Here is a 16,550-nt window from a genome sequence, read left to right on the forward strand (position 1 = left end):
CCTTTTGCTCGCCCTCGTTTTGTCCATACACAAGCCCGCCCTCAACCCAGCATAAGGTGCAATGTGTGGAGAGATGTGTGTAGCTGCTGTATTCCCTCGGTACGGATCTCGTTCACCGACCCACAGCTAAGCGGAGATCATACACCGAAGGAGAATGGTGAGTAGTAGCACAACACCTTCTCGTCTGATATTGTTTTCCATATATGTCGATCAAGCTCAGAAAGCTGTAAGTGTATATCTTTAACAAGACTTTCTTGTCGTGAGAAGGATTCATCGTTCCCAATTTTCTACCTGCAGTCTCACCCCTGCGTTTGAGCATGGTGCAACTCGGCACCAGTGGGCCCAGCCTGGCCAAACCTGGGCCAAAGAATGGACATCTTTCCGAGATTGATCCTAACTTTGCCCTTCTCCAAGCAGACGTTGACCGAAATTTCGCAGACCTGTGGTCGTTACCCCTGGAGGAATTCAAGGCGGCGTGGCTGAGTGCGCCGGTTCCCTTGCCCGACAATTGCCCCGAACCGGGCAAAGACTACGAGGTACTCGATCAAGAGGCCGCGGTGAGAGACGGTGCAAAAATAGAATTGAAGATCTACAAACCCTCGACAAGCTCTAGCACACCGTCGGTGCTGATTCTGAAGAGCCATGGAGGAGGTGAGTCAGAATCTCTAACGAAGTATACCAGGTAGCAATCTCAATCCTCGACTAATACTGCTACCAATCCAGGCTGGGTAGTTGGCAGCCATGAGGTCGAGGAGGTGGAAAATCGCTTCCTCGCCGCCAAAGCTGGTGCCGTTGTTGTCAGTGTCGATTATCGCATGGCACCGGAGTATAAGTTTCCATACGCCATCAATGACTGTTTCGACGTGCTCCAGTGGGTATGGAACATGCATGTCATGATGCGTGCAAGCGCTCTCAAATAGACTAACAAGACATTGCGACCTTTAGTGCAAATCCCATGCTACGGAGTTAGGTATAGACCCTGAGAAGATCATCGTTGCTGGGGGAAGCGCTGGAGGTAACATTGTGAGTACTATACCCAGTATCAGCCATCCTCATCGTGTTCAGGTTCCAATTGGCTAACCCGAGTACAAAGGCCGCCGTCCTGGCCCAGAAGGCTCGAGACGAGGGCGTTTCTGGAATCATCGGCCAAATCCTCAATATCCCTGTGACTTGTCACCCGAACCACTTCCCCTCAGACAAGTACGAGGGCGACAGCTACCGACAGAACAAAGACGCAAGCATTATCGACGCGCCCAAGATGATGTGGTTTTGGGAGCAGTATCTCCCCGACGCTCAGCCGGACCCCTACGCGAGCCCGTTGCTGGCGAAGGACCTCAAGAATCTCCCCCCGGCGTGTAAGCACTTGTCTTCTCCTCCGAGTGTGCGACTTTTGACACACGAGGTACTGATTTTCACGGCAGTAATACAGGTCGCTGGGATGGACCCGCTCCGCGACGAAGGCCTCGCCTACGCTGAAGCTCTCAAAGCTGCTGGGAATGCGGTCACGTTGAAAACCTACAAGGGCTTACCTCATGGATTCTACTTCTTTCCCCAGTTGAAACAGACGCAGGAGTATTGGGACAATTCCGTTCAGTTTGTGAAAGACCTGGCGGCGCGGGCATAGTTTTCCCTGGCCAGGAACCATGTAAAACCCAAGTTTATCAAAGTCCAGCGTTTCCCGGCTGAAACTATAGGGAACGTTATGTCCATGCTCGAGTGTATACGGCCAGCAGTGGTCTGCCCCACGCAACTTTCTCGGAGCATAGTTCTTGTAGGCCTATTTCCTGCGATAGAGTTCCTGAAGAAGCGAAAACGTTTTGAAGTTAGATCCAATGATCTTCTGTTTATATTGCTTCCGAAGGTGAGTGGAGACACAGTCTTATAGCTGAATCCCTCCGTCCTCACCAGGAGAACCATCATTATCACTTAGAGTCATCATCTTCGTCGTCAAAGCCCGCAAAATCATCGGATGGTTCTTCGCTGCTCGCATCATCATCATCTTCGTCGTCGTCACTGACGGATGAGTCCTGTTCTGCACCTGGCGCAAGGGAACTCTCGCTATCCGGAGCAAGTTGGTCGGCCTTCCTTTTGCCGGGCATCTCGCCTAATCGTCCTTCTCTACCTTCAATCACTTCTGTCGAAGGATCGTCATCTGTGCCGTCGACTCCCTCTTTCTTCGGCGGCGGCGTGAACCAGGGAATCTTCCCCCGTAGAAAATCATTCAGGACCATCTTGGCAACACCATCCACATCGGGCTCGCCACCTTTCAGTAGTCTCCCGCCTTTTCTTGCGAGAATACTGAGAAACTCAACCGGATCGTCGTTATAATCGGCAGCCTTGATATCGTAGGTCCGTTCGATATGGCGGGTCTTCGTTCGCCTCAGAACGGCCTCGACGTATTGTGCGGGATGTTCGACATTCTCCACACGCACCACCCCACGGAGCAGGATATCTTCTTCGGTATCGCCTTGACTGGGTGGAACAACCCCGGGACAGTCGATCAAATAGATTCTCTTCATTAATGTGATATATTGCCAAACTTTGGTCTCGCCAGGAATCGGAGCGACGGTACAAACCCGCTTCTTTCGTAGCGTATTGATGATCGAGGATTTGCCGGTGTTTGGATACCCGATGAACCCTACCGAGATCTGTTTCCGCGACGAATGCAGCGTAGAAAATTGTCGGAGGAGCGTGATCAGCGAACCTTTCCCAAAAGAGTTCGTCATCGACGCATGAAAAGCCAACGTAGGATATTCTTTTGAGAGTAATCTCGTCCATTGGGCCTAAAATATTGGTATTAGTATGGATGTGTGAGACATTACTAAGAGACGTGCCATAGACAAAAAAAGCAAACCTCAACTCAAACGAAACACGCCTTGCGCTCTGGTGACAGATTTGCTTCCAAGACGGATGCAGTTGTCGAGAACCATCCGTGAGGATGGCGAGCGCGGCTTGATGTACCAAAGCTGTAACAGGCCACTTTCACTGAAGAAAGATTGCGGTAACGCAGAAGGCAGCCTTGACTTAGCGATGGAGAGGGAGAATGTTTCTGTGCGTGAACTTCGCACCTGCGGTGGGGTTGAATAGAAGAACAAAAACTTACCGCTATGCTCGTCGGCACCAGATCGCACTTATTCAACACGAACACCAAGTGCTTGTGCGGTGCCTCCTCGCGGATGTATTTTTCCACGCTCCTACATCTTGTGCCCTCAGGGTCTCGAGCATCCAGAACATGAATAACCACGTCGGACGAGTCAATGACCTTGTATAGCTCGTTCCATATCCTTTTGCTTTGGCCCTTCGAGAAGATCGGCTCACGGGCACTCGTGAGTTCACCGTCTTCTTGTCCCTGCATTTGTTCTGCAGTTTGTCCACTGAGCAGTTTGTTCTCTTCCAGTCGGTCGAGGTAGTTATCGTGCATTTTCACCGACTCGTCGGCCAAATCCGCCACAGAGCTGGCGCTTAGCTTCACACGCTTCCGCTGGGACTTTGGACCGAATGTGTCGGCAAACGGAGCAGACTCCACTGCAATCTTCGCTTGATGTTGTTTGATTCCGTTCTTGGTGTTCTCGGCATCTCGAATCAAGCTCATGGGTAGTTTGTTCGTCTTCAGCAGGACCTGGTATGGATCGGCCGCTCGCTCCGCCACAGCTTGTCTGAAAGAGTCCAGTGCATTTTGAGATATGACTCTCGTATTCCCAAACCACTTCCGATTAGGCTCAACTCGGGCCTTGGGGATTTCGCGGGATTGGTAAGAGGCGGCTTTCGTGATCTTGCCTTCGGCATTTCGCTGTGCTTTGCCGTCCTTCAGCATGTTCAGGGTCTTCAGCTTTTTGGCATTGCTGGAAAGGGCCTGTTAGCATTGATTCTCCAGGGTTCGCCCACTGCATCTGCACACACCGATAGAAGTTCTCGCCCTTGACCTTGACATTTGCCATGCCATCTGTCGACTGCCCCTGCCGCTCACGGCGGGCGGCCTCTTTCTTTCGAGCACCCATCTTCGTCAAAAGTGACTTTGAAGGTGAGACAAAGGCAAAACGCAGAGAATGTCTAACAAGTGAGACCCATTTACAGCGTCGTTGGAGAAAAAGTTGAAATTTTCGGTTGAACTTCGGGGAAGCGACGACGGCGCTCGCGCCTTGGCAGGTCGGAAGTCATTGTGAGATTTCCCCGACCACAGCTTGATATTCCTCTATTCCATGAGGCTATCAACTCCTAACAGAAAAGATGCCTCCTTATAGCTTGTCTACCAGTCGTCTCCGGCCATCACTTACTTAATCAGTGCCGACGACGCACTCAGGAAAAATAGGCTGCCTGGCGGATGTTTGGATATTCTGCCATATCTCGTACTGAGGCAAGCTTCAGCATATTATCAGCTCATAGATAGTCGTGATATCGCCCTTCTATACGCATCCATCAAGAGCTACATTGTCGCTGGTAGCCTCTCCTAGAAAGGTCCACTGCGATCACCACAAGCCAAGCCCAAGGTCGCACTTCCGCTTCGAATGTAGCAAACCTTTTGCTTCGCACATGCAGCCGTAGAGCATTTCTCGGTCACTACGCTACTCTTGGTCTCAAGTAGATTATACAACTCCACCAAAGTCTGATTGGTCAACATGCTTTTTGTGACGCCGTCCCAAAAGGTCGCGTTCAAAGGAGCGCTCGTCGGCCAATGCCCAGAAGAGCTGTTATGAGCGGCTGCGACTGCATAGGTGGCCCTGGCGTCATATTCGAAACGCCACTCGGGTGTGGTCCAGCTATTCGCCTCGCTAACGTTGGCAAAGTAAGTTTGAATACCCGTGATGGAGAACGTCGACGCATCGACCTGATAGAGTTGATAACCAGCATTGTTTCCAGTCAGAGGCGTGATGGAAGGTCCGATGTAACCAACTGTCAACGGCTTAGAGTAGTCGACCATAGTGGTATTCCGATACGTCTTGCCGTCCATAGTATACGTGCTGTTTGGAAGGAAATCATAGAAGATTTGGATTTGGTCTTCGTGGGTATGGCCGAAGAAGACACCGGCAATCGTCGCAGGGGAAAAGCGCACGACAATGCTGTAGAAGAGTGCTGACGGATTGAGGACAGCGTTGCTCCCGTCGTATCCCGAAGGGACATGCCCAATGATCCACGCACGTTGGCCTCGGGCCTCGCACGCAGCAAGCTCAGATGCCAGCCATGCCAAGATGCCCGAGGTGTCGGGATTTGTCACATTCCAATAGTTGAAGATGTTGTCGACGTACCAGAAGTCGGTGTTGATCGAGATGATACGAAGACCTTGAGCAGTGGTGTGTGCGTATGCACCGTAGTGCGTGGAAGCGTAGTCTTGCTCAGTGCTGTTGATCCAGCCAGAGTTGCCCCAGAGGGAGGAAAGGAGCTCATAGTTCCACCCAAATGCATTAGCCGAAGCAGCAGTTGAGCCTCCCGGGTTGAGACTATTTTGCGCTGCCATGAACGTTAGTCATTATGTTAGATATATGAGGCAGTAGTTAACTGACTATTCCACGCTTCAGGAATGGAATCGTGATTTCCAAGCGTAGCATACACTGGAATGTCGCCCAGTTGAGCCTTGAAGGTTTGATAGGTGATTGTTTCTTCATACTCGGCATATTCGCGAGATATCTGCTGATCTCAGCTTTTCACTTTTGAACGTTGTTGATGGTTCTTACCTGGTCATCGTTATCGTGTGACAAAATGTCACCAGTAAAGATTGCGAATGAGACATTGCTCAAATCGAAGAATTGATGCATGCTCGTGAAAGAACTCAACGCTAGGTCAGGAGGGGAGTCACAGTAGAGATAGCCTTATGGTAGTCAGCGTTTAGACAGTGGCATTAACATTGGGGTCAATACCGAAGCGTGAGGCTGGGACACTGGCATTCGCGGAGGTCGTCGACAAATCATCGTTGGTGGCATACGGACGGCAGCAGAGATATTGAGAACAATTTGCCTCGCTCCCAATATCGTAGCGTGGATCCAGATGCCAGTCCGAAGTATGTAGGACATTGATGGATTTACCTACGTGTGGTTAAGATGAAGAATTACCCCGGTAGCGCGACTCTTACCTGATGATGCTGGCGCAGTGCTTGCATTGGCTGGCTTGGGGCTGAAGTACAGGCTCTCTTCAATGCCGATTGTCGGAGGTTCTGGACACACGTTCCAGTTGAAGTAGCAGTAGTATGTCATGTCACCAGTTGCAATGCTCATTTTGGAAAAGAGCTGAGCGTAGTAGGCTCCTGTAGCACCTCCTCCAGACGAGTATGGAATGGAAGTGTTTTGAACGCTACCGTACTCTGCCGCACAACTATCGGCGAAAACGGAGTTCTGCACTGTTGGGACGGCTTCGCATCTACAGAGTCTTAGCAGAGCCCAGGACAATGCACTCCTGTCACATACATTCTGATCAAGATATTGACGAAATTGTCGACTGGCAATGTGATTGCTGCTATATGCATCAACTCGGCACCCGCAACGCACTGAGAACAGTTGTTGGAAAATGTTGTGGTATTCGCAATGGCATACAACTCGGTAAAGAACATGTCCTCCAAGGCGGAGCTGCTATTGATGGGCGTGATTGGTGGTGGGACCGGCGAGACAAGGTCGTACGAGGGAACTGGCCCAGAGCCATTGTAATAGAGAAGAGGTCCATTTCCATTGGGAATCAGATTTGTGTCGGTCGTATTCAAGGCTTGGGCGGTCGAGTTAATCGCTCCATGAACGAGAGAAGTGGAGGCCAGCACGAGCAAGCCGCAGACACAGGTCAACATCATGATGGCTTTATCGAGCAGAGGGAAGTTGCCTTGAAGACTGGCCGGTATGAAGGTGTCCAGAAAACCTACATGGAGCTTGAAGCTTGGATTCTTACCTTTAAGCTGCCCGACGACGTTCTGGTAAGCTTGTGCGAAGACGTAATCTGCATTGACATATCTTGTATGAATGAAAGCACCAATAATGATGCCAAAGTGAGGCACGCGAGGGATCAACACAGTGGGTTACGATGATCGAGGTAGCAGAATGCTTAGCGAGCTTGCCTGGAGCTTGACTTGATTCTCTTTAGCCTGTGCTGTAAAAGGTCCGATGCGGTTGTCGGCAAACTGGACGAGGATCGAAGGGACAGTGCGACGTTGGACCAAAGGAACAAGGTACGGCGTGTCTCCGAGCTATCGAAGTCTAAAAGTCGGACAAATGAAATGAGCGATCTTACCACGTGATCCTGGGCGATCTCGTGATCATGTGATCTCGCTTAACTTTCCTTGAAAATGTCCAATTCGGCCTAAAGAACTCGAACCTGCATTCAATGCGTGCAAACACCAATCTTTGCGGCATCACCGGTCAGTGACTGCACGACTCTTGCCGTTGAAAGGGCCGTGCTAGTCAGACGAAAGCACAATGGATACACTCCCAAGCTCGGTCTGTCGAGCTTGTCGACTGCGACTACTCAAGCCTTCGTCCTCCCGAGTCTTCAGCACAACCTCTCCTCGCTCGTACATCCCCCCGGAGTCTCCTGCCTTTGTCGATGTTCCACAACCCCTTCAACCAGTCCGAGATTTCCATCCTCGCGCGAACGGCTTACTTCCTGTCCCTCGGGAGCTTTTCCCGGCCCGACGACCCGACAAACCTGGACAGCAATACCTCGACAATGTCACGCGGGATCCTCTGCCGAAAAACATCCCTCCTCCAGACCACCTGACCGAGACGGGGAAGTACAAACGACGTATGGCCGAGCTGAGAAAGACTCACCTACGTTCGGCGCTCAAAGAACTACACATGCGGAAGACGTCTATTGACGCTGCCATCGCTGCTCGCAGCGCTGCCAAACAGCGCGAACGTGCCCGACTCGTTTCACAGACCGAACGCGAAGATGTCCGTCTGACCAACGTCTCCGTCCCCAGCGCAATGCGTCCACAAAAGATTCATCAGTTATCGGTTGAAGAGGAGCTTGCTATTTTTAACACCCGAAGGCCGCACATGAAGCTCGCCTGGCTGCGAAACACGAAGATCGTCTCGACAAACTCCACACACTGTATATCAATTCGCGAACATTCATCACAGACCGCGAACAACTCAGTGCGGCGATCGAGAAGGCATTCACCACAACGGGAAGTATCTGGCGAAAAGATGGCAGGCCAGATACTGTGGAAGAGATGATCAAGCGCGGACGGGACAGGACGGCGGATCAGGGACGAGGTGGCATGATGCTATTCAGTGATGTCAATGAACGGGCATTGAAGGATCAGGAGAGGATGAAGAAAATTGCAGAGAAATTGAGCGGCGGCAAGCTGTGAGGGAGTTGATCGAGAGGTTGTAAACCCTTGGGAAAATTGGCATAGAAGTGGGAAGGTCAATAGAGACCATCCTGGGGAAGGATGTATATCACTATGTAAATCTGAAATGGGACAAGAATGTTGGCTCTGAGTTCCACGGGTGTATATGCGCTCCCTGCGTCCTAGATCTCACCGAGCAACTATTTGACCTTTTGCTCGATTGCTCGCTTCTCCATACAGCCTTTTCTTTAAGCACCAAAGAATATGGTCCCTCCAATACTTTTCCAGAAGCAGAACGGAGTATTCGACTTCTCGAATCCCGATTCCTGTCTCCTCGAGCTGGCATTGTCTCCCCTCTGTCCGTGCGTTTCCCAAGGCGAGAACACGCTTCGGATAGTCGAGCTCCCGTATGTAGAAGCAGCCATTTGTCCTTTTTGCCACCGTCGTGGTGCTGCGGGGACGTTTCCGTGCTCGTCGTTGAGTGATGCGTCAACATATGACACGTTGCACGCGTGCGTCGGGGACATTGCAGTGTCGTCCAAAAATGCCTCGAATTTTCGAGCCTAAAATGCTCCGGACAGGAGAGTCAACGGGCGAACGTATGGCAATACTAGCCCCGATACTTGCTGACGCAAATCGCTTCGCAGGGTTAGCAGTTCGGCTGGTGTTGCTGCACGAACGGTCAAGTCAATGCACGCACACCGAGGCCGACGCTACGAGTCTCAAACAACTCGATCAACCCGGCACCAAGGCACTCCTCGATAATCCAGTCAAAGTTGAGGCCGTAGAGGTCCTTCCACTTCTTGGTCTTAGAGGGCATCACTTCGGAGAATTCTCCCCTGACTTGTTTCGCAGTCGAGACTCTGCTTTCGGAGTCAACTGCACCATCCCAACGTTCACGGAGAAGATAGAGCGGAGCCTCTTTGTATTTTGACTTGGCCAAGAGTTGGAGAAGATGCATCCGCCCAGAATGCAAAAGTCTCAGATAGGGGCCGATATTTGGCACGGATAATGCCAACTCTCCTTCTTGAGAGCCTTGTGCGTGATGAAAAGAAGATTTCGATCGCCTCGCCGCACCAACGCCGCCAAGATTTTCAAAAGCTGCATCTCCACCAACGGCGCCGGATGAACCTGAGGCAGCACGGGAAACTTTAGGCACGGAGACGAGAGATGAGCCAGCCAACGAAGTGTTTCGAGAGCCTGCCAGTGACAAGGACACAAGAAAGCCAGTTCGGGTCAGCGCAGCCACATGAGACGCAGGGAGCTCTCGAGACGAGACAGACGCGGCTCGCGGATAACGACGAAGCACATCGCAGAAGTCTGCGCGGACATCCGATTCAACATCGCTTCGCTCCAGCAAGGCCTGGAGATCTTGCATGGTGATCAACACCTCGCTTAAGCCACTAACATCGTTTCCCCGACCAGTGACTTTGATCTTTCGAAGCTTACCGGCGGCTTGCAAGGCTGCAATCTCTCTCTCCGTTTTGGACGACGCCGCAACAAGAGCGTGCACATGAGCCAAAGACACTATGGCTGGCATGTTTCGCTGGAAGTTCAGCACCGCAGCGATACGGACACTGTTCATTCCCGCCCTTTCTGGAAGGGCCGCAAACATGGAGGCCCGAGCATACTGCACAGCAGTCAAGACATCTTTGGCTGACTCGATGGAGACAGTGGAAAGGACCTTGCCACTAGGAACCAGTCTATCCTCATCTCCCTCTTCTCCCTCGTCCAGATCGTTTTCGAGGGCATCAGAAAGCGACTTTGCTTTGCGTAAGGATGGTTTGGTGCGTGGAAGGTTCGCGAACGAGGCCGAGGATGAGTGAGAAGGAGCGGGTCTCTTGGCCGGTTTCTTCACCCGCGAGGAGTGGGCCGCTGTGACATACAACGGCATGACGACCAAAAGGAGAACAGGTGGAAGGGTGGTAAGGAGTGCAGCAGCGCCAAGGGCATTCCCACCAGGAAAAACAGGATATGCACATGCCGCCGATTCCTTCCCCGTCAGAAGTTGCAGAATTGGGGTTGTGCAAGGCAGCAGTGTTTGTGGTGTGAGGATTTTCAAACAGAGTTTCTGCAGCGCAGGCGGAGGAGGCGAGAGGGGGCAATAGAGGGGTGGTTGGAAGAAAGTTTGACGAGCTACGCAGTAGACTGTCTGAGTTGGGCGTTGCGGATGAGGTGCCGGGCCAGTCGAAGGGCGAGGAGGGTGTTACGCTTGGCTGCAATAGGTAATGGGACGCCCAGTTCCGGTGGTGGCACCAGTGCTTTGGGCAGCTTCGGCCTCTGGATGGGGGACATATGCCTCCGAAGTATAGGCGCCACAGGCTGTTCGCTGGGCCTCGCTGGCGTGCTGGGTTCCACCACGTGCGTCATGCCGCCCCCCCAATACTCGTTTCCCGCCCAAACAAGCTCGTGGGTGCTCGGAGTTGAGTTCCTGCTCTGACCATCAATGTATTTGCGCGTTTGTCCTTTCGCTTTGCCCGTAAAATATCCTTTTCTTCCTTCTCTACCCGCCTATCGCGATGATAATGCTGAGACTTGAGGGATCCAGTACTCTACGCATCTGCTCCCGACGAATGGGTCCTGTGACACTGCCGTGTCCGTAACCAAGTCATCCATTGACGCGGAGCATCTGTCGCCCTTGCCCTACCTCACCTTTTTTTTCTCGTTCCACTCACTCACTACATCGCAACCGCTTCTTCCTCCTCACTCCTTATATTCGTTCTCTTTCCCTCCCACTATTCATTCGCTCACTTTCTCTTTTTGTTGTCCCTGGGAGCCAGACCTGGCCGGAACTTGTACCTGTCCCTTCCATCACACGTCGTCCGACCACCCTCGACTTGGTCTCTCGTACCTTCTTGTCACTGTCCCGTTCTCGTCCCTCACTTGGCCAACAACGTCGGTCAGTCGTTCTTCTGCCACTGGGCTGGTCACAATAACCTTCTACCTCGTCAAACGCTCCGTCCATTACGCTTTCAGCTCTTAACGTCACAAGATACGAGTGGCAATGACTATCTTTGTTGCTACCCTCTTTCTGCCCTACACCATCAACTTTGATATTCCGGCGTCTGCTGCTCGGTCCGAGTCCCCAGAATTCCCGAGACCGCAGTTGACACTTGCTCAGAACTCTCCGGGCGAGACTGCGACCGTGAGCCTCTTCACACCCGGTGCAGGCAGCAGCTCCCATCTCTCCCAGCTCTCCCAGAGCCCTGGTCCCATCCCTCCGACTCCAGGCGCAACCACCGACCATGAAAAGATCTTCCGACCTCACACTGAACGGAAAATAAGCCTGACTCTTCCCAGCCTCAAGAAAGAAGTCTCAGTGCCTGTGCGCGCCATCTCTCGACATGATCTTCACTCCCCAGGTTGGGGCAAGACCTTCACCTGGAACCAACCTCCTTCACGCGCCAAGTCCCCTCCGCCAAGTTCAATTCTGAAGCACACCGTGGTCAGCGTTAAGGATGTCAAGGAGGCCAAAGAGAAGGCAACTGCGATCGCCCTCACCACCTCTCGCAAGTCTTCTCGTCGCCAGAGAACGAGGACTGTTAGTCACGAAAGGCACTTTTCACACGACAGTTACACGGTGGAAAAGGCCATCATCGGTAACGGAGGGCTCTACAATGCCATTGACGCTGCTGTAGACGCGGGCATCTGCGAGGAAAAGACTTGGGTTGGAACCCTTGGCTGCCCAGTTGACGCTTTGGACGAGCACTTAAAGGAGAATATTGCAGAGAAACTGGAAAACGACTATGATTGTTTGACGGTCTATGCCAGTGACAGCGATCTCAATGGTCATTACGAGCACTACTGCAAGACCATTCTTTGGCCGGTGGTTCACTATCAGATTCCCGACCATCCAAAGAGCAAGGCGTATGAGGATCACTCTTGGGTTTTCTATGTTAAGGTCAACGAAGCCTTTGCTGATCGCATCGCCAAGAACTGGAAGAAGGGAGATGTCATCTGGATCCATGATTACCACCTATTGCTCCTGCCAGGCCTCCTACGTCAGAAGCTTCCCGAGGCTCAGATCGGCTTCTTCCTGCATACGGCCTTCCCTTCGTCAGAAATCTTCCGGTGCCTCGCTGTGCGTACGGACCTCCTGCAAGGCATGCTGGGCGCCAACATGATTGGGTTTCAGAACGAAGAATATGGCCACCATTTCCTACAGACCTGCAGTCGGCTCCTCAACGTCGAAGCCACCAAGCACGGCGTCATCCTTGAAGACGGCCGATTTGTCCATGTCAATACATGCCCGATTGGTATTGATCCCAAAGCCATCGACCAGCAGCGACAGGTCAAAGAAGTTCAAGAATGGGTGCACACCATCACCGACAAATACCGAGGCAAGCGGATCATCGTGGCTAGGGACAAGCTAGACAGCATTCGCGGGGTCCGTCAAAAAATTCTGGCCTACGAACTGTTCCTGAACAAATATCCCGAATATCGAGAAAAAGTCGTGCTCATCCAAATCGCAACCTCTTCTGCAGAGGATCCCGAGTTGAGTGCTACCGTGGCCGACATAGTGACTCGGGTCAATTCCACCCATTCGACCTTGGCTCACCAACCGCTGGTATTCTTGAAGCAAGACATTGACTTTTCTCAATACATGGCTTTGCTCACAGTCGCCGAGTGCTTGATGATTACCAGCTTGCGAGAAGGCATGAACTTGACGAGTCATGAGTGGATCCTCTGCCAGGACGGCAAAATCTCCGAGAACAAGTACGGCCCTCTGATTCTTAGTGAGTTCACGGGGTCCGCTACGGTGTTTGGGCACGATGCTCTTTTGGTCAATCCCTGGCATTACAGCCATTGTGCCGAGGCCATCAAGAAAGCTCTGGACATGTCCCTCGAAGAGCGTGAGACTCGCTGGAAGGCTCTGTACGATATTGTCGTGCATCAGAACGCTGTCGGCTGGTTCGAGCGCTATATCAAGGGTCTAGAGCACGCCTGGAAAGAACATACGGTTCGTGACTCTACCGCCGTTCCGCGGCTGTCCTCGTCCGCGGTCAAGACCAAGTATCAGAGAGCTCAAAAGCGGTTGATTATCCTCGACTACGAGGGAACTTTGGCTTCATGGGGTTCGCCCACCGACATCATCTTGACCACCCCCAAGAGGTCGGTCGACGTGCTGAATGATCTGATCGAGGACAAGAAGAACATTGTGTACGTCATGAGCTCGAGAATGCCGGAGGAGATGGAGCGGCTGTTCAGTCCGGTCAGTGGCGTTGGGATGATTGCCGAAAACGGCGCCTTCGTTATGGAACCGGGCACCGATGAGTGGCAGGAGTTGACCAACCTCGAGCACGTCCACAACTGGAAGACGGGGGTGAAGAGTATTCTTCAATACTATGTCGAGAGAATTGAAGGCAGCCGGATCGAAGAGCGCCATGCCTCATTGATCTTCGACTACTCGGATGCCGAGGACAGGCAAGGGGCTTTCAAACAAGCGGGCGAGTGCGCTAATCACATCAACGACGCCTGCCGTGGACAGAATGTCAATGCGATCCCCATTGAGAACGGACTGAACATTTCGGAAATCGATGTCAACAAAGGAACCGCCGCTCAAATGATTGGCGAGAATCTGGAGAAGTTGGCGCAGGAGAAGGGTGTGCCGTTCCCCGACTTCCTTCTGGTCATTGGCGACTCGCGGGAGGATGAGTACGTCTTCAACTGGGCTCATCGGTTGGAGAGGGCCGAGAAGATTCGAGATGTTGTCACAGTGACGTTGGGCGCCAGAAGCACTGAAGCATCGGCCACGTTGACTCAAGGCGTCACCGGTAAGTACTGGCGTCTCCAGTGGTTCTTCCCTTGCCGCAGCTAACGTGATTCTCTAGGTGTCTTATCGATTCTGGAGAAACTCGCACGGAGTCTGGAGAAAGTGTGAAGTTTAGACTGGATGGTGTTCCACGGTTTATGAGATCCACACACAGCTGAGCATAGCACGAAGGAGTTTGCACGATGGTATTGACGAGCTTATGATGAGATGCATAGGGCGGGCTAGCCACCCGTTTTAGATACCCTGTATTAGAAGGTTCGGGCAATAGAGATCCATTCGCTGCAGAGTAGACGTTTCTTTCCGCTGAGGACTCTGTCGACACTGCTTTTGTGTATGTTTGTCAGCTATTCACCCCGGCTGCAATAGGCTGTTGCATAAGTCGATGAATTAGTAAATTCTAATATCATAAATTCCACCACGTTACTTATGTACGGCGCATTCATCAAACTTTGCGTGTTGTCTGTGAGTTTGTATCTGGATATGTACCTCGTAGGGCGCCTGTTGGTCCGACGTTCGGCCGAGATGTCGGGCTAGTGTTGGCTCATGCCGTCCAGCCTCGCTCCTCTACCACCACATCTCAATAGATGGGAGGCAATATTACCGCTTCGAAGCAAGATCAATACCCAATCCGACACCAATCTAGGTCAGATCAGATCCCCAATATCAAACTTGACAAATCGAAGGTAAGCAAACGCGGAGGGGGCTGTTTGTGGTGCGGTATTTATGATCACCGCGCCAAAACCCCGCAGGTGTAAACAGCCCAAAGGAGGATGCTGGAAACCCCATTCCGATTGTCCGTTGCTGGTGGAGGCTCTTCGTTTGCAGAGATGCAATTTGGTTCGTTGTTCAATCAACCGCGCTGATAGTTGTGGAACCCGTGTTCCAGAGAAACAGGGTTTCGTGGTAAAGGGCAATTACCCAGTCGCTTTGAACTGGTTTGTATAAAAGGCGGCTGGACCCTCTCTGAGGTGTGACGAGTCTGGTTTGTGTCGAATCAGTGTTAGCCAGTCAAGTCTGAAAGTCCGGCCCGCATCGACACTCGGACAGGCTCTGTGTGGACCAGAAAGATCGAAATCGATATGGCTCCCGTCCGGCTAGGTTTAATCGGGCTGTCCGCTGACGGGTATGTTGTCCCCAGCAGAGCCAGCGGTTCATCAAGGACCAGCACACTAACACCAGAGCCTTCATTCTTGTAGGCAATGGGCCTCCATATCCCATCTTCCGCACATCCAGCGGCGACCCGATCTGTTGCAGATCACGGCCCTGCAGAACAGCAGCAAGGCGGCGGCGGAGAGATCCGTGCAAAAGTACCAGCTAGGCGACCACGTCGCCTGCTACGACAACCCAGACTCCCTGGCCCGCGACCCGAACGTCGACATGGTGGCCGTGTCGGTCAAGGTGCCGGAGCACTATCGGCTCATCAAGCCGGCCCTGGACGCGAAGAAGGACATCTTCGTCGAATGGCCGCTGGCGGCGAACGTGAAGGAGGCCGAAGAGCTGACCGCGCTGGCGGCGACGCAGAAGGTCCGCACCGTGGTCGGGCTGCAGGCACGTCACAACCCCAGCATCCGCAAGGCGAGGGAGATGGTGGCCGGCGGCGAGCTGGGCGAGATCCTCGGCACCACCATGCTCGGCTCCGGCATGGTCCTGGGCGCCTCCGAGCGCCCCGTGTATGAATACCTGGCTTACCTCGAGAACGGCGCCAACATGATCACCATCCCCGCCGGACACGCCATGGACGCCCTCTGCTACGTGCTGGGTGAGATGACGGAGTTGCAGGCCCAGCTGGCGGTCCGACGACCGACCATGGACATCGTCGACGCTTCAGGGAAAGTCCTGCGCACCATCGACAAGACCTCGCACGACTGGATGTCGGTGACGGGGACGCTCGAACGCGGCGGGGGGGTGGTCACGATGGTGTACCAGGGGGGCAGCTCGGACACGGGCAAGAATTTCTACTGGGAGATCATCGGCACCAAGGGCAGCCTCGTGCTGGAGGGCTCCAACGGCCACGTGCAGATGTTCCACCCGACGCTCAAGTTCGTCCCGGCCGGGGGCGCACAGCTGAAGGAAGTCGAGGTGGAACCGGCCCGCGACTTTGCGTACAACGTGGGCAAACTGTGGGACTCGTTCCTGGGCGAGGCAGACGGCAGCGTCGTAACTTTCCAGGACGCTCTGCTCCGGCACAGGATGATCGAGGCCATCTACCGCAGCAACGAAAGGGGGACACGGGAGTCGTATCTCTGAGATGCAGCACATGATACGTGCGCCTCGACTAGACACCCGGCACAGCACGATGAGGAGGAGGAGGGGAGGAGAGTGGGAGGGTATGTACATTGATTGATCCAGGCAAGCCTTTTGGTTCCCTCCCTCCCTCTCTAGCGAATGAATCTGAACATATCGGTCTGTCACCTCATAGTCGTGGTGCACGATTCACATGTCATGCATGTATGTTCCATCATCCAGCTCCAGCCCCAGCTCTAGCTCGATCTCCCTCTCCCCCTTCCTCTGTTT

At 52.9% G+C, this 16,550-nt stretch overlaps 7 protein-coding genes across 7 annotated transcripts; 4 read left to right on the forward strand and 3 right to left on the reverse strand.

The window, feature by feature from the left end:
* Positions 1 to 317: 317 nt before the first annotated feature.
* On the forward strand, positions 318 to 1,624 carry AYL99_04524 (hypothetical protein; the record flags this gene model as incomplete). The annotated part of the gene is made up of 5 exons (XM_018836038.1): positions 318 to 651; positions 724 to 875; positions 946 to 1,023; positions 1,094 to 1,355; positions 1,422 to 1,624. The coding sequence occupies 5 exons, from the start codon at positions 318 to 320 to the stop codon at positions 1,622 to 1,624; spliced, it is 1,029 nt and encodes a 342-aa protein (XP_018695688.1).
* Positions 1,625 to 1,922: 298 nt separating this feature from the next.
* Positions 1,923 to 3,998, reverse strand: AYL99_04525 (hypothetical protein; the record flags this gene model as incomplete). Its single annotated transcript, XM_018836039.1, has 3 exons — positions 1,923 to 2,783; positions 3,104 to 3,842; positions 3,901 to 3,998. The coding sequence occupies 3 exons, from the start codon at positions 3,996 to 3,998 to the stop codon at positions 1,923 to 1,925; spliced, it is 1,698 nt and encodes a 565-aa protein (XP_018695689.1).
* Positions 3,999 to 4,447: 449 nt separating this feature from the next.
* AYL99_04526 (sphingomyelin phosphodiesterase) lies at positions 4,448 to 6,769 on the reverse strand (the record flags this gene model as incomplete). Its single annotated transcript, XM_018836040.1, has 6 exons — positions 4,448 to 5,445; positions 5,499 to 5,622; positions 5,670 to 5,803; positions 5,853 to 6,017; positions 6,065 to 6,348; positions 6,396 to 6,769. The coding sequence occupies 6 exons, from the start codon at positions 6,767 to 6,769 to the stop codon at positions 4,448 to 4,450; spliced, it is 2,079 nt and encodes a 692-aa protein (XP_018695690.1).
* Positions 6,770 to 7,388: 619 nt separating this feature from the next.
* AYL99_04527 (hypothetical protein) lies at positions 7,389 to 8,284 on the forward strand (the record flags this gene model as incomplete). Its single annotated transcript, XM_018836041.1, has 2 exons — positions 7,389 to 7,862; positions 7,961 to 8,284. The coding sequence occupies 2 exons, from the start codon at positions 7,389 to 7,391 to the stop codon at positions 8,282 to 8,284; spliced, it is 798 nt and encodes a 265-aa protein (XP_018695691.1).
* Positions 8,285 to 8,945: 661 nt separating this feature from the next.
* AYL99_04528 (hypothetical protein) lies at positions 8,946 to 10,157 on the reverse strand (the record flags this gene model as incomplete). Its single annotated transcript, XM_018836042.1, has 1 exon — positions 8,946 to 10,157. The coding sequence occupies one exon, from the start codon at positions 10,155 to 10,157 to the stop codon at positions 8,946 to 8,948; it is 1,212 nt and encodes a 403-aa protein (XP_018695692.1).
* A 1,110-nt stretch (positions 10,158 to 11,267) lies between these two features.
* Positions 11,268 to 14,144, forward strand: AYL99_04529 (trehalose-phosphatase; the record flags this gene model as incomplete). The annotated part of the gene is made up of 2 exons (XM_018836043.1): positions 11,268 to 14,037; positions 14,095 to 14,144. The coding sequence occupies 2 exons, from the start codon at positions 11,268 to 11,270 to the stop codon at positions 14,142 to 14,144; spliced, it is 2,820 nt and encodes a 939-aa protein (XP_018695693.1).
* Positions 14,145 to 15,115: 971 nt separating this feature from the next.
* AYL99_04530 (hypothetical protein) lies at positions 15,116 to 16,283 on the forward strand (the record flags this gene model as incomplete). The annotated part of the gene is made up of 2 exons (XM_018836044.1): positions 15,116 to 15,159; positions 15,233 to 16,283. 2 exons carry the CDS (start codon positions 15,116 to 15,118, stop codon positions 16,281 to 16,283), a joined length of 1,095 nt encoding a protein of 364 aa, XP_018695694.1.
* Between the last annotated feature and the right edge of the window lie 267 nt (positions 16,284 to 16,550).

The sequence above is a fragment of the Fonsecaea erecta genome (assembly GCF_001651985.1).
Source record: "Fonsecaea erecta strain CBS 125763 chromosome Unknown Scaff3, whole genome shotgun sequence".
Lineage (NCBI taxonomy): Eukaryota > Fungi > Ascomycota > Eurotiomycetes > Chaetothyriales > Herpotrichiellaceae > Fonsecaea > Fonsecaea erecta.